Source organism: Mobula birostris, chromosome 2 (genome assembly GCF_030028105.1).
Source record: "Mobula birostris isolate sMobBir1 chromosome 2, sMobBir1.hap1, whole genome shotgun sequence".
Taxonomy (NCBI): Eukaryota; Metazoa; Chordata; class Chondrichthyes; order Myliobatiformes; family Myliobatidae; genus Mobula; species Mobula birostris.
Window position 1 is genome coordinate 70344785 of NC_092371.1, and position 23589 is coordinate 70368373.

The 23589-nt window shown below is 41.1% G+C and overlaps 1 protein-coding gene across 1 annotated transcript in view; it reads left to right on the top strand.

Annotated features, from left to right (window-relative positions):
* The window catches only part of LOC140187491 (translocating chain-associated membrane protein 1-like 1), a 119830-nt gene that overhangs the window by 54015 nt on the left and 42226 nt on the right, over positions 1–23589 (top strand). Inside the window, exon 3 of the mRNA XM_072242834.1 lies at positions 6980–7098. Within this exon, the coding sequence (XP_072098935.1) occupies positions 6980–7098 (119 nt within the window). The remainder of the gene's footprint in view (positions 1–6979; positions 7099–23589) is intronic.

A 23589-nucleotide genomic window follows, 5' to 3' on the forward strand; every position in this document is an offset into this window, starting at 1 on the left:
GTGCTGATTTTTTTTCTACAAATTGATTTTGTCTTAATCTTCCCGATTCTGTTAAGTGAAACTACACTGTACATACATTATTTCTACTTTATATAGGCTGTGTATTAATCATATTATTCCTGCTTTTATTATATGTTAGTGTTATTTTAGGTTTTGTGTGTTATTTGGTATGATTTGGTAGGTTATTTCAAGTTCAACAGTGCATGATAGGGAACGAGGAAAGGTGCAGCTGACTCAAATCGCCAAATCATATCGTTTCCTCGCGGCCTGGTGGCACATGCTTTGCGGCCCGGTGGTTGAGGACCACTGTTGTAGAGCAATCTGATTACAAAAAAAAAGACAATATTTTTCAAAAATATGTGAACAGGTCATCATGGAAAAATATAGAATAAGAGCTAATGGCACCAATAAGGTTGAAGGACTTTCTCCTTATAGGTATGTCTACCAAAAAATATGATTTGTATTATGGTCCAGTTTTAACCCATATGTTTAGAGCAGCAGAAAAAATCCTAAAATTTAAAAGCGTATGGTGCAAATCCTCACCATTATGGAACAATAATCATTTTCTATCTGGTGGGGAAACCATTCACTAACAGAACTTGGGAGGATAAAGGTATTACTACTCTTCAAGGTATTAATGGGGCAAGTACTTTCCTTAGCTTTCAAGAACTGGTATCTTGATATAATATTGATAAACGCTCTCTTCTACTTTAGAATAAGATCAGCTTGTAAAGCCTACGGTGTTCCCTGATTTAAAGGACCATCCCATTTTAAGTTGGATACAGAGTGCTCCAGGACAGATAGTGTCATATATCTGTGATAAATTAAACTCCCAGAAATATATGCCCACATCAGGAATGAAAGCCTGGGATAGGGACATAGCTGAATTGGGACAAGACTTAGACTGGGATGCGATTTGAGATAATGCTGCTGGTGCTTCGAAAAACCCAAATCATCAGTATACACACTTGAAATTTTGTCATAGAGCATATTTAACACCGAGAATTAGACATCAAATGGGACTGGTTCCTGAACCATATTGCTCATTTTGCTCCCATGGAACCATTGGCTCTTTTTATACATGTTGTATGGGAATGTCCAGGGGTTTTGGTTTGTGGGGGAAGGTTATCAGTACTCTTCCAGAACTAACAGGGCTACAATTACCAATGGACCTCACTGTACATCTTCTAAATGATGACTCCCACCTTTCCCTTATGGAAAAAAACACGCAAAGTCTGGCTGGTAGGCCTGCCTGCAGCTAAGAAGATTGTAGTCCAGCGTTGGAAACCTCCTCATGATATTTCAAATACTCACTGGCTTCGGAGCTTTTTGGACATTTCTTACCTGGAACTTTCATCAGCAAGAGCAAATGATGCACGACCAAACACAAACTTAATATGGACAAATTTGATATCTAACTTAAAAGATCTTTTGTTAAAATAGGAATGTTTTGTTTGTGTATGCACTACTATTCAGTTGGTGGAGGGGAGAGGGATGAGGGGTGGAGAGGGGATGAGGGGTCGAGGAGGGCTGGTGATGAGGGTTGGAGGGTGGCTGGGTTTAATAGTCAAAATGTAGTTGGCAACTGGTTGCATTGAATGTAATTTGTTGGTATTGCAATAAAAAATTAGTTTTAAAAAATGTGAATAGGGACGTGCTCGTATTACAGTGGTTTTGTCTTGCCATAGGTTTTAATTTGCTAACATATACTGAATTCTTCAGTGTAATAGTAACAAATTGATCATCTTGTATTGATTTCTTTTGATGTTTGTGTTAAGAACATAATTTACTTTATAAAGGGGACTGTAGATCTTGCCAAGGAGATTTTCATTATACAGGTTTCCCCCGCTATCCAAAGTAGAGCATTCCTAGGCCTGAGTCAACGTCGTAGTAGTTTTGTAAGCTGAAATGGCGTAAAGCAAAGAAGCAGTTACCATTAATTTATATGGGTTTCCAGACCCAAAAAATAACCTACCAAATCATACTAAATAGCACATAAAACCTAAAATAACACTAACATATAGAAAAAGCAGGAATGATACAATAAATACACAGCCTATATAAAGTAGAAATAATGTATGTACAGTGTAGTTTCACTTACCAGAATCAGGAAGATTTAGCCAAAACTGATTTATAGAAAAAAAATCGGCAAGTACACACATGCATGCGCACACACCTGCCTGCGCAAGGCTTCACAGTCATGGTAGTCTTTCTTGGGGTAAGCACAAGTTTAAAGCAGGCACCTTTCTTTGTAAAAGCGAATATCGTCTTGAGATTTCTTTTGTTTAGCGAAAACAGGTACTAATGTAGGTCTTTCGTAAAAGCAAAGTGGCATAAAGCAAACTTTCGTAAAGCGGAGGGCACCTGTATTGGTGGCTGTGATGACTAGGAACAGTGTAAGTACAGAAGAGCAATTTAGTGAGGAATGCATTTGCCTGGGACACGTGGAGAACTGGGCTAGTCTGAAGCAGGCTTAGAACAAATATACTGTCTTACTGCCTGTAATGCCAAGTTCAGGCAGTCCCTGAGTTACGAACATCTGACTTATGAACAACTCGTACTTACGATCTGAGGAAGGAGAACGCCGTCCGCCATTTTAAGTCATTGCCGTTAACACTGTGGGGTGTGTAACTTTGTATTTGGACTTAAATATTTCTTAGCAAGATTCACCCTGACCCCCCCCCCCCCCAGACAGCACCACCCTCACTTGTCCCATTTAACCTGTCTCAATGTGGGTGGACTTTAGGACCCAGGGGAAGCACAGGACCTGCCGCCCGCGGCTGCTGTTGAATCCACAGTGTTTCGGTTCCGTTGATGGAAAATGATTGCGATTGAAAATAAACTGGAAATAATAAAGCAATCTGAAAGAGGTGAAATACCATTGGTCATTGGAAAAGCTTTAGGCTGCAGTTGGTCAACGATGGGAACAATTTTAAAGGATAAAGTGAGAATAATGGAGCATGTGAAAGGCCCTGCCCCGATGAAAGCTACAATTATTACTAAGCAACGCAGTGGTTTAATTATTGAAATACATATATTTCTTAAGTGTTATATGCATAGAAAGGTAAAATATATACTATATACGAAGACAAACGTTTGATTAACTGACACTAAATAATACCAGATGTGCCTGTTCCGACTTACATACAAGTCCGACTTAAAGACGGACTCAGGAACGGAATTCGTTCGTAATCCAGGGACTATCTGTAGTCATAAAACGATTGATGAGAATAGCAGATAATTGATAATAGAAAGCATGTTTTTACCATTATAGCTATGTTATTGCCTATCTAAAGTTGTTTGGTTTCCTTAACCTGGAACAAATTTTGAAGATTTTGATAGGTAAATATGAAATTCTTGATTGACCCTCCCTCACAATATCATTACCATTTTTGATAAATTCTGATTGGTCTCGCAAAGATGCAGCAAAAATATGATAAACTGAAGTGCTTATTCTTGAAAATATATTGTCAGGCACTGTCATTACTAACTATTTGTGCATGGTAGAGCCTAGATGTGTATTTTTAACATTTTTCTATGAAGCAGCCATGAAGTTTCTTAAATTATTAATCGGAAATGTGAGATTATTGCAAAATATGAGAGAACAGGCTTTACTTAATGTAATATTGACCATTTTAAATATCTGTTAAATTAGTACTATGTTTCAAAGTGGCATGCCATTAACTTTCAACAGAAGAAAGAAGACAATGATACTTTAAAATCTTTCCCCAGGCTTTTTTCATTCTTCTGTTTCATTCCTACTTGATTATTAGTTAATTTTTTTCCCCACTTGGTACTTTTCTGCCTGCTAAATTGTAGTTTTGTGATTTGTTTAAAATTTAATTAATGGATCAGCCAAATTTTGTATCAAAGAGTTCTATCTTTCCTTTCAACCTTTACTACAAGTCAAAGCTAACTTCTCTTTTCTGCAGTTCTATTTTGACCTGAAAAGCTAATCCTGCTTTTCTTTCCGCTGGATGTTATCTGATATTCTCAGTGTTTCTGGCATTTTTTGTTTATATTTTAGATTTCCAATATCTGTAAACAATATATGTTTATATTTATTTGTTTGGGTTGTGCTACGTGTGACATTCCACCCAAGCTTGTGTCATGATACTTTCCTTGTTGCTTCATTTTCTTGCAGTCCAATGAGACAAATTATCTGGATGTCTTGGTGGCCCATGAAGCAAAGCTCTTTCAATATCTTATTGCATCTAGCTATTGCTATGCTTGTGTTTACTTGTTGCTTTAAAAATATTCATTTTGAAATTATTGTATTGATTTTTGTATCATCTATTACTGGCGTTCCAAATATTTAACACATAGTATGAAATTAAATATTTTTTAAAAAAAATAATTGATGTTGAGATGAAGATAGATCACCCATATTATTAAGTGATGGGGCAGCTTAGAGGGAGGGGCTAAGTAGCTTACTGCTGCCTCTTTTTTTTTTGTTCTAACATTGTCCATGCTGTTAAAATGTGATTGGGGTCCCTTCGCTGGCATTTCATTCTTTAAGCTTCTAAATCCAATGTATCCATCCCTGTGAAGCAATAAAAAGCAATCTCATGTTGGCTATTTTAAATGCATTCATGAATACCGACTTGTGTTATTGCTCAATTCAAAATGAAGATCATTTACTTTATTAATAGTCTTAAGTTTCCAATCTAAATCCTACTCTAGATCTGCATTAAGGAGAACTGTGTTGGCAGTAGTTTTGCATTGCTTTACTTCCAATTAGATACCTAGTCTTGGGTTGTGAAGTTGATTTAGCTTAAAAAGAATCAACCTGAACTTGGATTAGTTCAGCATTGGCTTGGCATTTGCTAAATATTGGAATGCTTCATAGCTGGCCTTTAGTTGACACCAGAAGACTGTTGTAGATTTGTTTTTTTTTATTCCTGACTATTTAATTCCTTCCTTCCCAAGTACATTAGAAAAAGAGGTAGGTTCTTTGGTCATTTGAACTTGTTCTATTTTGCATCATGATCATGGCTGATCTTTTACCTCAATGCTATCTTCATACCCCCTACTACCATTAGCTCCATTAATATCCAGTAATCTATTGATTTCTATCTTGCATAAACTCAGTGACTGGCTCCACGGCCCTCTAGTGCAGAAAATTACAAATGTTTAAATTTAATTATTATTCAGTTATACATTAATATCCATGAATATAGCCAAGCGAAAGTGTTCCTCTGGGGCTAAGTTGCAAAACACAGTGCCACAAGTCATACACAGCACAAGGCACATGTCGCACATATAAGATAGCAGTGAGACATACAGTCACACTAAAAAATATATTATAGTCCCAAGTCCCTAAGTGACGTCCTGGAAATTGATGGTTCATGGGTATAACCAGCAAGAATATCATGTTCTCAGCAGTCCACTGACAAATTTATGCATGTATGCAATCTAATTTGTCATTCCGCTGATCGAACACTGGAGGACAGCACCCAACAGCTCCCAACCCAGCAAGGACACCACACTATGCTGCCTCTAGTGTCTCCTCTCCTGTACTCCTGCAACAGCTAAGCCCGCACCTTCAGACTTGGTCCTCACTGCGACTGCGACCGAGGTCACGCAGCTCCCACGCAGTCTGTTTTTTCCAGTAAACAAGGGAAACGGACTTGCAGTATTTTACATTATTATTGTCCAACAGTGTCTTGAGATCACAAGAGAAGCATCCAAGGCAATCACTTGCTGTTGGATTGCCCACCGCCTTCAAACACAGACTCCAGTGCCTTTCTGTAGCAGACAGTAACACGGCCCGTACCAAGTCCAGCTCCTCTGCTGACAAACAGCTCATAGATGGTGTAGACCTACAGTATCTGAAGTTCTTAATGTCAAGCATAGTCCTGTGATTAATTAAACAAAAAGACGTTTTTTAAAAAAAGCAAAAACACCTCTGGTTGGCCCCCAAGAGGCCGCTACATCCAAATGCTACGTCATTTTACCAAAAAGAAATTGTTTCACTGCATTGTGTATGAAAACATTTTTCCTCTGTGCTAAATGGCCTTCTCCTAATTTTGAGATCGTGACTCCCAGGTCTATACTCCTGAATCAGGGAAAACATCCCTGCATCCAGACAGTTGGGACTTTACAGATATCCTTTGAAAATCGAGAGAACACAGAACTAACCTCTCAGACTTCCCTCATTTAGCAAACTCACTATTTCTGGAAGCAGGGTGATAGTTTATGTTCCCTCTATTTCAGATATATCCTTTTTTTTAAAGCTAGGGTCATAGAATTATTTACAATACTCCCAATCTGATCATACTGAGACCCTATATGAGGTAGTGAGGCAAGAAAGACATCCTGAATTGAAGTATTTTTGTAATAAAAATCAATATATATTTGCCTTCCTAATCATCTGCATTTTGGCCTTAAATGACTTGTCACTTCAGCCCAAAATTCAGATGGTAGAGTTTTTGATTTTTCTTTCAAAATAAATGCTGCCCAGTTTCTCTCCATTTTATAAACAATGTTTTTAATTGTTTTTATTCAATCTTATTCTTTTCATGGTTTACAGACATTCAATCCATCAGCATACTCCCTACTCCAGACATTCTCCTGTTCAAATTTTATTGTAAATGGATCTCATTAAAGCAGATTATCATTCTTCCATGACAGCGATGTTTGTGGGATTTTGCTTGGCTGCTGCAATTCTAATAGTTCTGTGCTCTAGCCCTTTTTGCTTGTTTATTGAAATTGCTATAGAAATGCAAACATTTTATTCCTTTAATTGCAATTTAGAATTAAATAGAGAATTGGCTCCATGGGAACAATTGGGGATTCTCCCAGGGAGTATAATTAGGGCTCAATTAGGAGTACTGGCCCATGTTACATAGGAATACCATGCACCAATAGAACAATCCACATTTGTGCTGAGTGCAGAGGGTAGCAACATTGGATTACAGTGTCAATATATTGAAAAGTGTGTTTATATTTTCTACTTAACCTTTTTCTTCTTTTACAGATGAGGGAAATGATTCTATCAGCTACTACGCGTATGGGTTTAAAGACTTGGCCACCATATTCTTTTATATGTTGATAGCTATCATTCTACATGCTGTGATACAAGAGTATATTTTGGATGTAAGTGAAAACCTGAGTGCAACTTCTTTGCTTTTTGTTTTACACTTGAATATTCAGTTTAATATTTGTAACTCAAATAAAATATATCTGCCACGTATACTGCATTTATCCAAGTAGCAATGCCTTTTAGTTCCTAATGCAGTGTTATAACAGTTATTATTATTTTAAGTTACAGCAGTTATTAATGTGGAAATTGGCAGTCTTGAAAGATGGTGTGAGCGACAAAGCAGTTCCTTTAATGCCATACTGAAAAATAATCAGTGAGCAATGGGGAAAAATATCTTAAAAGCTTTGCTACAGTTGGTGCAGGTGTGAATCACAGGGCCAGGTGCTGAAACCTGCACAATATTGAAGCTCGAAGCCTGATCCACTTTCCTCTGTTCTGTTCTCTTTTCTTTCTCTTAGCCACCTTTCTTCAGCCTCTGGCTCCCCACATCTTCCTATCTTGCGATATTGATGTTAAAAGTTTTCAAGTCCCTCTTGCAAACATCTTTAAACCTGAGCCCAGGTTGGCTCAGCAGCCTTGAAGCTTCAGCAAGCTCTTCATGCAAAAAGATTCCTTGGAATACGCCCATCTTCCATCCAATGTAGGTGATCGAGCCACTGGAAGTGTAAATATTTGAGGAAAGTTAATTAGACATGGCAACAGATTCCTGAAGAACTTTGTCATATAATACTTTTAGAAATTTAAAATGAGAGAGGTGGTGTGGAAACTACAAACGTTTGTAGTTGGACCTTTTTTATATATACAGTGGGTAGCTGAGGTCTTGCTGATGTACAGTGTCTGCCTCTTTCCCCAATTAATTTATCAGTTAGGCAAGTAGAGCTAATACTCTTTTCTGATACAATAACTTAGTTCTGTCCCTTCCAGACAGAACTTTGGCAAATGTTCTCAAATTCAGTTAACTGTTTAAACTGCTAGTGCAGTCAGAGCACATTATGCCATGACCACTGTCTTATTTATCTTGCTGGTTGGTTCAATTCATGACATGAAGAAATGAAAAGTTGATACAATGGTTCTCTTCAAGTTTCTGAAGCAAATAGGTTGATCTCTGTCCTCAATCTGATGAGATTTTTTTCATTGTGGTGTGCAGACTGAAATACAGAAAGTTGATCTACAGTTTTCATCTCTGTACTGGTGTCAAACTGGAATGTGTTCTCTTTTGACTATCTTTGTATGTTCTTTGCTCTGTTGCTTTCTTACTCAATTTCAGATTGAAAACTTTTTCTTATTATTGCACTTGAGCAAAGTATTTCTTTGAAATCATTAAGAAGACTGATTTTTGTTCTGCATGTTTCAGGGATTCTAAAGTTAAGAGTCCCCAAATAGTTGGTCTTGAATGTGAGCTTCTCTTGGATTGTGATATAGTACTGTTGAACAGTAAACCAGGGTGTTGTGGAGGGAATAATCCCTCCCAGATCTGGCTGGGGGGTGGGGGGAGCCAGGAGAGGAAGAGAAGTTGATTTGCTTGTCAAAAATGGTGGAAGATGATTCCAATGAATGTGGATGCTTCGGCATCCCTCAGCTGCTCTGTTGATTTTGTTTTGGAAAATTGATGTATCTAATCTAAACAAATGGGCATAGTTAAGTTAGGCATGATAAATCTCTAACAGTACAGCATTACTGGCAACTTTATCTTGGGATCCTGAGAGGGAGGCGAAACATTTGCATGGCATTGGAAGAAGTGGAGTTTGCAGTGTGGTGGTGAAGGTTTTCAGTGGGAGTATAGGAAACACTGTGGTCCATTAAGAAGCATGGCAGTCAAAGTAGAGATTAGTTTGCAAGCAACAATCATGACAACTTTATAAGTGGAATTAATGATCGTGGCAAGAATGAAATAGCGTTAGTTCAGAAATGGATTAGAGAAAGTGAACAGTAGAAAAATTGATATGGTCAATGTCATTATTAGTAACTTGCCATGAGTATAACAGGAGGGTAAAAGGTTGGAAAGGGAATGAATGTGGGAGGATGATGATTGTAAAGGTGGAAGTGAGAGTCAGTTCAATGAAGCTGGGATTGAGATGGGAGGAGGAGGATTCCTGGTGAATCAGGCAGTTGCAGAGGCAAAAGAAGATGGAAAAGAACTTGGCATAACAAAACTGAAATATATTGAAGTTGGGGGGGGAAAGGGGATGGAACTGAGCCCTAACAAAGGAAGATTTTTTTTATATATCAAGCCCAGCATATTGTCTTTAGCTATTGGTTCTGTGAATCCTCAATGTCACCAAATCATTAATCAGCCCTTTTAAATTTATTTTAATTAACTTTTGATGTTATTTGATGCTGTTCAATTGCTGCTTTTATTACAGATCAGTATATTTCTTAACAGGGTCACAATCTTCAAAAAGGGTACAAACTTCTCTGCTACGTACTGCATGTAATTCATTTGATACAAATACATTCTTTTTCAATTGGTCCATTGTTACAAGAAGTATTGTGCTGATTTTCTTGTATGCATGACGTTGAATAAACAACTAGGAATGTTCTTGCATCAGATAGCTGTATTTGTATGTTGCATGTGTGATTGCGATATGTAGTACGCTAGGAAAATGGCACATTCACAGCATATGGTGCACTTCCATTTATTTTGCTGAAATGTAGTCGTTTAGAAACTAACATTTAAACAGGTTTATGAGCATACACAAATGGCAAGCTGGAACAATAACTACAAATTATCATGCCACTATCAATATTATAATTAAAAATTTTAGCACAGAAGAAATCAAATGCTTGATAATTAAGTCGATAACAGAAAATAAAAATGGATATCAGACAAAATTGCCTTTTTTAGTTGACTACTTCTGTCAAATGCTTTAGCATATTTTCTTCAGCTGCTATTATGTTCATTTATGAGCCAGCATGAAGTGGTTAAGCTGATATAAGGATTCAGATGTACAAATGCTGCTGTTTGTACATCTTTGTAGAATTCAGTAGAATGGCCCACCACGACATAGCCAGCTTGAATATATAGTATAACAACCACTGGACTTGACCCTTAATTGTTTAAAGTTCTGCAGTGATAGTGAGTTGTAAATAGGGATAGAAGGGGAAGATTCTAAGAACCTAACATGCTGTCAGACCTAATATTGTTTGTGTTTGCAGCCATCTTAAATCAGAAGTGACTAGTGGATGATGCCTGCTATCTCAGAAGCCAGTCTTACCATTGACCTTCAGTGGCATTCCGATTGCCGCGTCTTCTCTTTTCCACATGGAGCTCACATGTCAGGACAAACTATTCAGTGTTTGCTTCCATAAGAATGTTGAAATGACACCATCCAGGATAAAGAATCCTGCTTGATTGGCACCTCTCATCATCCTAAATATTTCCTAATTGCCTTGGAAGAAATGAAAGAGCAAAGCCCACATTTCAAACAATAATTAATGAAAAAAAATTATGAATGATAGTATATGTCTTCAGTCACATTTCGCATTGACTTAATTGTACAAGGGACCCCTCCCCCTCCACATTAGAGCCAATTATTGATGAAAACCAGAACTATTTATGTTCAAGCTTATGAAAATCATTGTTGGAACAATGTTTGTGTTGATTGCTATGAAACCACGTTTAAAAATGATGCAAAGTAAACATTGTGTGATGGGGACTATAAGATCTAATTATACATAATGTGGAACTGATACTCCTACTCTCCACAATCTCCACCCCCCCACCCCCTGAAAAAGTAACTGTTTTTGTTGTCTAATGTCTGGTTCTGATCCTTGTACGCATTAACTTTTATCCTGCTGGTTGACATGAGGAAAAAAGTGGCCATTTTAGCCTTTTAAATGATAGGAAACAATTAAACTCTGAATTTATTATATTTAGAAACCATAGAAAACCATAGAAGACCTTTTGGCCCTTCTTGGTTGTGCCAAACCATTTTCTGCCTAGTCCCACTGACCTGCACATGGACCATAGCCCTCCATACACCTCCCATCCATGTATCTGTCCAATTTATTCTTAAATGTTAAAAAAGAACCCGCATTTACCACCTCGTCTGGCAGCTCATTCCATACTCCCACCACTCTCCGTGTGAAGAAGCCCCCCCTAATGTTCCCTTTAAACTTTTCCCCCCTCACCCTTAGCCCATGTCCTCTTTTTTTTTTTCTCCCCTTGCCTCAGTGGAAAAAGCCTGCTTGCATTCACTCTATCTATACCCATCATAATTTTGTATACCTCTATCAAATCTCCCCTCATTCTTCTACGCTCCAGGGAATAAAGTCCTCCCTATTCAACCTTTCTCCGTAACTGAGTTTCTCAAGTCCCAGCAACATCCTTGTAAACCTTCTCTGCACTCTTTCAACCTTATTTATATCCTTCCTGTAATTTGGTGACCAAAACTGAACACAATACTCCAGATTCGGCCTCACCAATGCCTTATACAAACTCATCATAACATTCCAGCTCATACTCAATACTTTGATTAATAAAGGCCAATGTAGCAAAAGCTCTCTTTAAGACCCTATCTACCTGTGACGCCACTTTTAGGGAATTTTGTATCTGTATTCCCAGATTCCCCCTTTTCTACTCCTCAGTGCCTTACCATTAACCCTGTATGTTCTACCTTGGTTTGTCCTTCCAACGTGCAATTCCTCACACTTGTCTGTATTAAACTCCATCTGCCATTTTTCAGACCATTTTTCCAGTTGGTCCAAATCCCTCTGCAAGCTTTGAAAACCTTCCTCACTGTCTACTACACCTTCAATCTTTGTATCATCAGCAAATTTGCTGATCCAATTTACCACATTATCATCCAGATCATTGACATAGATGACAAATAACAATGGACCCAGCACTGATCCCTGTGGCACACCTCCAGTCACAGGCCTCCACTCGGAGAAGCAATTCTCTACTACCACTCTTTGGCTTCTTCCATTGAGCCAATGTCTAATCCAATTTACCACCTCTCCATGTATACCTAGCAACTGGATTTTCCTAACTAACCTCCCATGCGGGACCTTGTCAAAGGCCTTACTGAAGTCCATGTAGACAATATCCACTGCCTTCCCTTCATCCACTTTCCTGGTAACCTCGTGGAAAAACTCCAAGAGATTGGTCAAACATGACCTATCATGCACAAAGCCATGTTGACTCTCCCTAATAAGTCCCTGTCTATCCAAATGCTTGTAGGTTCTGTCTCTTTGTACTCCCTCCAATAACTTACCTACTACCGACGTTAAACTTACCGGCCTGTAATTTCCTGGATTACTTTTCGATCCTTTTTTAAACAACAGAACACAACTCCCTCTTCTTCTTTATCAGAGTTGCAATATCCCTTGAGAACCAAGGTTCCTTATTCCTATTCGCTTTGCCTTTAATCCTGACAGGAACATACAAATTCTGCACTCTCAAAATTTCTCCTTTGAAGGCTTCCCACCTACCGATCACATCTTTGCCAAAGAACAACCTGTCCCAATCCACGCTTTTTAGATCCTTTCTCATTTCTTCAAATTTGGCCTTCTTCCAGTTCAGAACTTTAACCCTAGGACCAGATCTATCCTTGTCCATGATCAAGTTGAAACTAATGGTGTTATGATCACTGGAACCAAAGTGCTCCCCTACACAGACTTCCGTCATTTGTCCTAACTTGTTTCTTAACAGGAGATCCAATATTGCATCCCCTCTAGTTGGTCCCTCTATATATTGATTTAGAAAACTTTCCTGAACACATTTTACAAACTCTTAAGCCATCTAGACCCCTAACAGTATGGGAGTCCCAATCAATATATGGAAAATTAAAATCCCCTATCACCACTACTTTGTTTCCTGCAGTTGCCTGCTACCTCTCTGCAGATTTGCTCTTCCAATTCTCGTTGACTATTGGGTGGTCTGTAATACAATCCCACTAATGTGGCCATACCTTTCCTCTTTCTCAGCTCCACCCATAAGGACTCAGTAGACAAGCCCTCTAATCTGTCCTGCCTGAGCACTGCTGTAATATTTTCCCTAACAAGCAATGCTACTCCCCCACCTTTCTTTCTTCTGCCTCGATCACATCTGAAACATCGGAACCCTGGAATATTAAGCTGCCAGTCCTGCCCCTCCTGTAGCCAAGTTTCACTAATTGCTATAACGTCATAATTCCACGTGTCAATCCACGCCCTCAACTCATCTGCCTTCCCCACAATACTCCTAGCATTGAAATATATACACCTCAGAAGATTTTTACCACTACTCACAACCTTTCTATTAGCAGATTTGCTTGAACTTTTAACATCATTTATTTTCACCCCAGCCAAACTGTCAGCTCTGGCACTCTGGTTCCCATCTCCCTGCAAATCTAGTTTAAAGCCTCCCCAACAGCTCTAACAAACCTCCCTGAAAGAATATTGGTCCCCCTGTAGTTCAAGTGTAAGCCATCTCTCTTGTACAGGCCCCACCTGTCCCAGAAGAGGTCCCAATGATACTGAAATCTGAAACCCTGCCCCCTACACCAGTTCCTCAGCCACTTGTTCATCCTCCAGAGCATCCTATTCTTACCCTCACTGGCACGTAGCACAGGTAGCAATCCTGAGATTACCACCCTTGAGGTCCTGCTTTCCAACTTCCTACCAAGCTCTCTATATTCACTCTCCAGGACCTCCTCACTCTTCCTTGCTATGTCATTGGTACCGATGTGCACCATGTCATCTGGCTGATCACCCTCCCACTTCAGAATGTCACGCAAGCAATCAGAGACATCCTTGACCTTGGCACCCGGGAGGCAACAAACCATCCTGGATTCTCTGTCACAACCACAGAACCTCCTATCTGCACCTCTAACTATCGAGTCCCCTATCACTACCACTCTCCTCTTTTTCCACCCTCCCTTCTGCACTGCAGAGCCAGACTCAGTGCCAGAGATCTGGCTACTGCAGCTTGTCCCAGGTAAGTCATCCCCCCAACAGTATCCAATGCGGTATACTTGTTGAGGGGAATGGCCACAGGGGAATCCTGCTCTGCCTGCCCTTTCCTCTTCCCTGGCCTGACAGTGACCCAATTTCCTGTCCTCTGCTCCTTTTGGCGTAACTACCTCCCTGTAGCTACTATCTATAATCTCCTCATTCTCCCGAATGATCCACAGGTCATCCAGCTCCTGCTCCAGTTCCCTAACGCGGTTTGTTAGGAGCTGCATCTGGATGCACTTCTTGCAGGTGTCGTTGTCAGGGACACCGGAGGGCTCTCTGACTTCCCACATCCTGCAAGAGGAGCATTCCAACATCCTGCCTGGCATTCTCTCTACTCTGAACAATCTGAACAAAAAACTTATCGGAACCTACCCTGGCCTCTGCCTGTTCTCGCCGAAGCCTGTTGAGCCAAAGCCGTCCCACTCTGACTCAGTCCACTCCAACGATGGCTGCTGTATATGGTGGTCTGCTCTTAAACCTTGGCGCGCTACGTCATGCGCCTGTGCAGTGCAGACCCTTCTCCCCAAGCAGTGTTTTAAAAAAAAATGACTTTTTCTACCAGATTTCTTCACTCGCTTCTTCTCAGCTGCTTGCTTCGACTGAAACAAGAACCGTTGAAAATTTCTCTTTTTAAACTTTGGCAATTCTGCAATTTTGTGTTTCTAGCCCTGGCTAAAAATGGGATCTGTGTTGTGTGCCTCTTGTTTATCTGGATCATTCTTCAGCCTTCCTAAGTGGTATATCAGATATTCTAACAGGATTCTTTTGCTTCTATAATTAGAATTTTATTGTTTTTTTTTGGTGCTAAAAGAAAAACACAATGTCTCATTAAATTTGATTTTGTGTGATGAAATGCATTTGTTTTCCTGAACCCACTTTTAAAGTGATCTCTTGTGTGATACATCTGCTGCAAGCGTTATTCACACTATATTGTGCAATTCTACTTTTCCTAATTGCTATTTTTAACATAAAAATGTTCTGTTAGACCATGTGGGAAAGCCCAGCACGGAATAAAAAGGAACTCTCCTGAATAAAGTGCAGAATTAACTTAATCTAAGCAGTTGGTTTGCTCAAAAATAATATGCAGAATAAAATTCTGTTGATAACTCAATCACACTTGGGTTTTGCCACTTGCCTATAATCGTACTCCATATGTCCCTCAGTTTTTGACACTTCACCTCTCTATGCACGCCAGTTCTCCAAAACATAAGACCGTAAGGCATAGGAGCAGAATGAGGCCATCTGACCCATTGAGTCTGCTCCGCCATTCAATGGCTGATCCTTTTTTTTTCTCCTCCACAATCCCAGTTCTCGGCCTTCTCCTTATAACCTTTGTTGCCATGTCCAGTCAAGAACCTATCAATCTCTGCCTTAAATACACCTGGTGACCTGGCCTTCACAGTTGCATGTGGTAACAAATTCCACAAATTCACCACCCTTTGACTAAAGAAATTTCTCCGCATGCCTGTTTTGAAAGGGCACCCCTCTGTGCTCTATGCTGAAGCTGTGCCTTCTTGTGCTAGACTGTCCCACCATGGGAATCATCCTTTACTCATCTACTCTATTTAGGCCTTTCAACATTTGAAAGGTTTCAATGAGATCTCCCCCACCCCCAAATCTTTCGGAATTCCAGTGAGTACAGACCCAGAGCCATCAAATGTTCCTTGTATGATAACCCTTTTGTTGCTGGAATCATCCTTGTGAACATCCTCTGGATCCTCTCCAATTCCAGTGAATCTTTTCTAAGATGAGGGGCCCAAAACTGTTCATAATGCTCAAGGTGAGGCCTCACCAGTGCCTTATAAAGCCTCAGCATCACATACCTGCTCTTGTATTCTAAACCTCTTGAAATGAATGCTAACTTGGCATTAACCTTCCTCACCACCAACTTGACCTGCAAGTTAACCTTTAGGATGTCCTGTGCAGGGACTCCCAAGTCCCTCTGCATCTCTGATTTTTGTATTTTCTCCCTGTTTAGAAAATAGCCTGCACATTTATTTCTACTACCAAAGTACATGGCCATGCATTTTTCCTCTCAAAACTCCAATCTCCTTTCCTGATAACTCAACATTTTTATGATGAAGACACTGTATAAGTAACCCTGGTTATTCTTTCTATCCCACAGTTTCCTCCTTCAATGCTACACTAACTTTCTACATAAATCATATCCCAACAAGCCCACATACCTGCCATCAAACCTAATGGTTCCTACTGTTTTGTTGCTCCTTTACACTTGTGTGAAAATCAAACCTTATCACAAGTACTTTACTGATTTCTCACACATCACTAACGTACCATTGCTAGTGATTTTTGGTTGTATTTCCTGTACTTTCCTCTTTGCGTCTTAATATTTCACCTTGTTCAGATTACATTTCTTGAGATTTGGTCAGCATCAGTAATTGTAAAGTTTTTTGCTTTTAATATAAAATCATATCACTTGAAAGATATTTTACTTGCAATATACCTTGAAAACAATAGCCATACTCATCCACCCTCTCCTTGGTGCACATATGGTGTCAGAGGAAGTGGTAAACAGGTACAGTTACGTAATTTAAAAGACATTTAGAAAGCTACAAGGAAAGCTGAGCCAAAAGGACTGCTATTCTGTTTCCACTGAATCAGTTATACAACATGAAAAAGTATCTACTCTAGCTTAGCAGTTAGCGCAATGCTGTTAGAGCTCGGGGTGTGACAGTCGAATCCGGATAAAGTCACTCAGAGACTATATAAGTACAAACTCTTTATTCAAAGCACCCAGGACTTATTCAGTTAGTCGCTCAAACAGGAACAGTGTGTCTGTGACTGATCCCCCAACTAACTAACAGTTCCCCTTACAACACAGATAGATTTGTTCAGATACCTCCCACGCAAGACAAGCTGGAGTCAAAGTTAGCCATTACATGACAGCCCCAAAAGACAAGTTACAAAACAGGTGTAATGGACAGAACATACATAAACAGGCTGGAGTGGTCCTATGTGCACAAGGAGATAAGCATCCTGAAACCCTAGCTAGCTACCTTCAAGAAGAAATGTGGCTTAGCAGATCTGTTGAACATCAGTGGTTTCTTTTAGGAAAACAGGCTGCTGTTGTTTAACGAAGTGCTAATCCTTTTACATACTTTATCATTCCCTCCTTTTGATCATTACATGATCAACAAAGTAATTTTTTTACAGAGAAAGTAACCAATTACGGCATTGAGTTATCAGTTGGTAAAAACAACGTACAATAGTAATTTTAACAATGATAAGTACAACTATTAAGCCATAATGTAATATCACGCCCACATATTACTGAACAGGCCTTTGAACAACCACCATTTAGACCCTTGGTGAACCCGTGTAAATCCTGCTCTACTTAATGTTGTTGATCTCCCTGGCAATGTGCTCAGAGAGGGACGTAATGTTAGTAGACTCATCGGGGATATAGGTGCAGCATTCTGTGTCAATAATAGCACAGGTTCCCTCTTTCTCAGCTGGGATAAACTCTAAAGCCATACAATTCTGTAGGATTGTTTGTCGGCTGGCTAACATTTCCGTGATCACCTCAGCCACTTGAGTCTGGGTGCCTAATAGAGTGTTGGCAGTTTCATTTGCCAATTCCTCCAGGGCAGCTGCCAACTTAATGGTTTCTCAGGAGTTCCTAGCCGTGCCATAAAATGGGAAGGCAATCATCCAGAACTCCTCTAATTCTGTGATTCCCCATTTCTGCCTCTGCCAGTGGGAGTGATCCAGTGGCTCAGGCACTACCCTTAGGTTGGGGATTAGGTAAGCTAGATAACAGCACCTGCTCCATTTCTTCTGGGGCGGCTGCAGGACCCACCTGTTAATCGCTTCCCTGGGTAGCCACAAGTAGGCCTTATCCCTACGAACCCAATAGGTACTATTCATAGGACCGAGGAAAAAGCCTGCCATTAACATTATAATTATAGATGCTGCAAGTGCTGTTCCCCAGGAAAAGTTTCCCCTTGGCAATTACAGTGACAAGTTGTATTTGTCACCCGGGCGCAGGGCACACGTAGGTGTTGCCCAGAGGCTTCAGGGGAGGAGGTCATATTCAATGGGAACCTGAGGTACCACCCTTCGAAACACTAGCATTTGCAATCACTTGGGGTCCCCTTGCAATTCTGGACTTCACTACCCCGGGTGTTATTAGAGAATCCCCAAGCAGAGAGTTCCTCGCTGGAATTGAGGGGGATCACTGACAACTGTATCATAGTCTTTCCATGCGAGAGTACTTGCGCACATATAAGAACATAAGAACAAAAGGAATAGGAGCAGGAGTAGGCCATCTGGCCCATCGAGCCTTCCCCGCCATTCAATAAGATTATGGCTGATCTATCCGTAAACTCAGCTCCATCTACTTGCCTTTTTCCCCATAACCCTTAATTCCCCTACTATGTAAAAATCTATCTGATTTTATCTTAAATATATCTAGTGAGGAAGCCTCAACTGCTTCCCTGGGCAGAGAATTTCATAGATTCACCACTCTCTGGGAAAAACGGTTTCTCCTCCTCTCCGTCCTAAATCTTCTCCCCTGAATCTTGAGGCAATGTCCCCTAGTTCTAGTCTCACCTACCAAAGGAAACAACTTTCCTACTTCTACCTTACCTATCCCTTCCAAAATTCTGTATGTTTCTATAAGATGCCCTCTCATTCTTCTGAATTCCAGAGAGTATAGTCCCAGGTGACTCAATCTCTCCTCATAAGTTAACCCCTTCATCTCTGGAATCAACCTGGTGAACCTCCTCTGCACTGCCTCCAAAGCCAATATACCCTTCCTCAAGTATGGAGACCAGAACTACACACCATACTCCAGATATGGTCTCACCAGTACCCTGTATAGTTGCAGCATGACCTCCCTGCTCTTGAATTCAATCCCTCTAGCAATGAAGGCCAACATTCTGTTTGCCTTCTTAATAACCTGTTGTACCTGCATGCCAACTTTTTGCGATTCATGCACAAGCACTCCCAAGTCCCTCTGCACAACAGCATGCTGCAATCTTTCACCATTTAAATAATGATCTGCTCTTCTATTATTCCTTCCAAAGTGGATAATCTTGTATTTACCAACGTCGTATTCCATCTGTCAGACCTTGGCCCACTCACTTAACCCTATCTATATCCCTCTGCAGACTCTCCACATCCTCCGTACAATTTGCTTTTCCACTCAGTTTAGTGTCAAGTTTTGCTACGCTATGCTCAGTCCCCTCTTCCAAATGTAAATGGTAAACAGCTGTGGGCCCAGCACTGATCCCTGCGGCGGCCCACTCACCAGTGACTGCAACCAGAGAAACACCCATTTATACCAACTGTCTGTGTACTTTTGGTTAACCAATCCACTATCCATGCCAATACACTTCCTCCAACTCCATGCATCTGTATCTTATTTATACAGTAAGTCTCTTATGCGGCACCTTGTCGAACGCCTTCTGGAAATCCAAGTATACAACATCCACCTGTTCCCCTCTATCCACTGCACTCATTATGTCCTCAAAGAACTCCAGTAAGTTTGTCAAACAGGACCTGCCCTTTCTGAATCCATGCTGTGTCTGTCTAATGGAACCACTGCTTTCTTTTTTTTTGTAATATAATTTTTATTGAATTTTCAAAAAGAATACATGAAAAGATAGAATCTACCCTCCCCCCCCCATATATAGTCCTACCTAAAAAGAAAGAAAGAGGAAAAAAAAGGAAAAGAACCGCCTGGGTATTGGAAGGTTTCCACATGCTCCATGGGATTCAAAATAAATTTGGTATAATTATTCGTTACTTTCCCCAAGTGACCAAAGTCTTTATCGGAGCACTTAAATATGCCATCCTATCTTTTGTAAATAAGGGTGCCAAATATTCAAAACAAAACACTGCTTTCTAAATGTTTCGCTACTTCTTCCTTAATGACATATCCAACATTTCCCTGCTTCTTAGTGTTTGGCATAGTTGTAGCAAAGGGACAGGGAAGTATTATGGGCAAACTCAGATAGTAGGGGATGTTTTGGGCATGGTACATTGGGGAACTACTCTCTGTGTGAGCCATAGGGAAAAGATGGTCCTAACCTGTGGGACGCTGCCATGTCTTCGGTGGCCACTGCTCCTGCCCTCATGTATGACTCTAGTTGACTGGAAGCCCGCGAAAAGAAGGCAAAAGACAACGGCCCAGTACATGTTGAAGTCTGTGATAGTCTCTTTAGTCCATAAATTTTTACAGTCAGTACGATGTATCCACCGCGGTTGTCCTTCCAACTTGACTGCCATGGGCGTGGTGATCAGTACTTGGAATGGTCCCTTCCTCTGTTGCTCTAATTTGCCATGGCATCATTTCTTAATTAGTATGTAGTCTTCGGGTTCGATGTTGGGGTAATCGCCTTGTCGTATTGTCTTCGTCCTCGTATGCCTGATGCACCTGTGAATGTAAGGCTTGGAGAATCTTAGTTAGGTAGCCTGTTTATATCAAGAGTGGAAGGCCGCGCGGAACCCCATGGAATCCTTGGGGGCTTTCCAAAGATGATTTCAGCTGGTGACAGTCCCGTTTTTTTTTTCTTGGGGTGTGGCCCTCATATGGAATAATGCTAAAGGCAATACCTTTAACCAATTAAGCCCTATTTCCTCCATGAGTTTTGCCAATTTGGTTTTTAGAGTACCACCTGCAGCCTGGGGATGGTGAGAACAATGGAATTGTTGTTGAATGGATAAGGCATTTCAGATTTCCTCATTTAACTTTGCTGCAAAGTGGGGACCGTCACCTGAACTCAACATTTCTGGTAGCCCTCCTTGCAACAGTATTTTAGCTGCTGTCAGGGCTTATTCGGAGCTTGAAGAGATTTGGCGTGTCAACAAATACATTCAAAAACTTCTATAGTTGTACTGCGGAGAGCATTCTGACGGGCTGCATCACTGTCTGGTATGGAGGGGCTACTGCACAGGACCGAAAGAAGCTGCAGAAGGCTGTAAACCTAGGCAACTCCTTCTTGGGCACTAGCCTACGAAGTATCCAGGACATCCTTAGGGAGCGGTATCTCAGAAAGGCAGTGTCCATCACCAAGGACCTCCAGCACCCAGGGCATGCCCTTTTCTCACTGTTACCATCAGGTAGGAGGTACAGAAGTCTGAAGGCATACACTCAGCATTCAGGAACGGCTTCTTCCCCTCTGCTATCTGATTCCTAAATGGACATTGAAACTTTGGACGCTACCTCTCTTTTTTAATATACAGTTTCTATTTTTGCGCATTCTTTTAAATCTGTTCAATATACGTAATTGATTTATTTGTTTGTTTATTATTTTATTATATTTATTATTATTTTATCTCTCTGCTAGATTATGTATTGCATTGAACTGCTGTTGCTAAGTTTAACAAATTTCACATCACATGATGGTGATAATAAACCTGATTCTGATTATTCGTGGCAGGAATTGCCTCGATCCATCTACTAAACACATCTCTGATCACTAAGCAATATTTTTAACAATGCACTCTCTAGGTAGTTCAATAAAATCGATTTGTAAGCATGAAAAGGGGCCTCCAGGTAAGGGAGTGGCGCCCAACACACAGGGTGTCCCCTTTCCCACATTATTTTTACGGCACATTAAACATGTCCTCTTTGTTACTGCTTGCTGCAATTTCAGATGCCACTATGTTTGCAGCAAACTATTTACCCATCTCTCCTTTCCAAGTTAAGTACAAGTATGAATCTCAAGGAGGATAGGTAGAAATTGGGTAAGGATGCAGACCTGTCCTGCACTGCTGTACCAGAGGCTTGTCATCCTCAGGGGCGTCCCCCTGAAACATACCTACAACTTGCTTGTCTGTCATACCCGTGCTGACTGAGAGGCGCAAGGGGTCTTGCCGGGGCCCTGGTGGAACTATAATTTCGAGTACCTGTGCTGCGGCTTTGGTGGCCTCATCAGCCATAATGTTACCAGTGGAGATTTTATCAGTCTGACAGGTATGAGCGGGAAATTTAATAATGGCCAATGTTTTGGAAGCTGCAAGGCAATGAGGAGATTCTGTACAAACGTAGCATTGCTAATAGGATGTCCTGAGGAGGTGAGGAAACCCCAGCATTCCCAAAGTGCTCCATAGTCATGGGCTACCCCGATGGGATATTGAGAATCATTGTGGATGTTTGCATTTTTGTTGGTGGTGAGGATGCAGGTATCAGTGAGGGCAAATAACTCATCTTTTTATGCTGACATGGCTGGTTGAAAGGCTGCCTGCTCGAGCACCATGTCATCTGTGACCACAGCATAGCCGGAACATCTCTAGCCTTGAGGGCCCATGAAAGAACTACCATCGACGTACAAGGTTATGTCAGGGTCCTGTAGAGGTTGGTCTGTGAGGTCCTCACGGGCTGTAGTGAATTGATTTCACAGCACGCAACCGTGTTCAGAATTGTTTGTAACCTGGGGTGACAACGTTAGGAAGGTGGCCAGGTTTAATGTGGAGCAGAGAGAAAATTTCAGCGGCAGGTTGCTCAGTAAGGCTGTCTCATAGCGATTTTGTCGTGCCTGAGTGAGGTGCTGTTTCTGTCGAGAGGTCAAAAGCTCCACCACTGAGTGGAAAGAGAGCACATTTACAGGCTGATGTAAGGTAATATTAGAAGCCACAGTTACCAGGATATATACTGCCTTCCCTGAAACTCCACCAATAGGAATCGTGTCAGTTGGTATGTTCGTTCAGACCCCTTGAACCCCTGAGAGGGCAATGGTAGATTATCCTGTGTTCCTCTTGGGGGTCGCTACTTACAACGGACAACATTTTCAAAAGTCAGTTAACAAAAGAATTGTTCGTGGAGAATGGGGTGACGGTCCGGTTTGAAACTGGGCATGCCTACATGCCCCAGGGGCACCTTGCCTTCCAGTGTCCTGGTTGACCACAGTTAAAACACAGTCCAGGCTGATCTCCCCCAGGCATGGGCGCTCGCTGGGGTGGCCTATTTCTTCGCTCGGGGATAAGGTCGTTGGGGTCGTCCCCTTATTGCCATCAGCTGGTCTGGTCCTGGGGCATATAGACCATCGTGGCAGGGGGAAGGCCAATCAGGGAATTGATCCCAATCCAGGTTTTCCGGTTCCGGCGTATGGTTACGATACCGGCCATTATCTGACCCCCGTCAGTGTTCCTCACCCCATTGGACAAATTCATGCTTAATTGCAACTCCCTTTGAGGCAGTTCTGGACTCTGCGCTACGGCCCGTCGCATCCGATTACGGTCATTATCTGGCCAGTCCATATTGTTGTCTTAATCATCGTGGCTAATTTAAAAGGGAGACATTAGAACAGCAGCACATGAAATTGAGGGGAAGTATTCCCATTATTGAAGATTTGGTCCCCCTCATAAGTCTCATAGCATGATACAAAGCACTCCCAGTAATCCAACCCCGATTCCCCAGGTTTCGGTTTGTATTCTAATACCTTGGGGATGTTAGCAGGCTGCTGGAGTGCTTTTTCCAAGCCCTGGATTATCTGGTTGGTCTGCTCCTCACCATTTGGCAACCCCTCTCTCAGTTCTCGGCAAGTCTGATATCCCAGTTCTGCCTTCCATTTCCGTCCCTCATCGGCAGATAATATCATGCAACTAAGTCTGAAAAGATCCTGAGGGGTTGCATTACA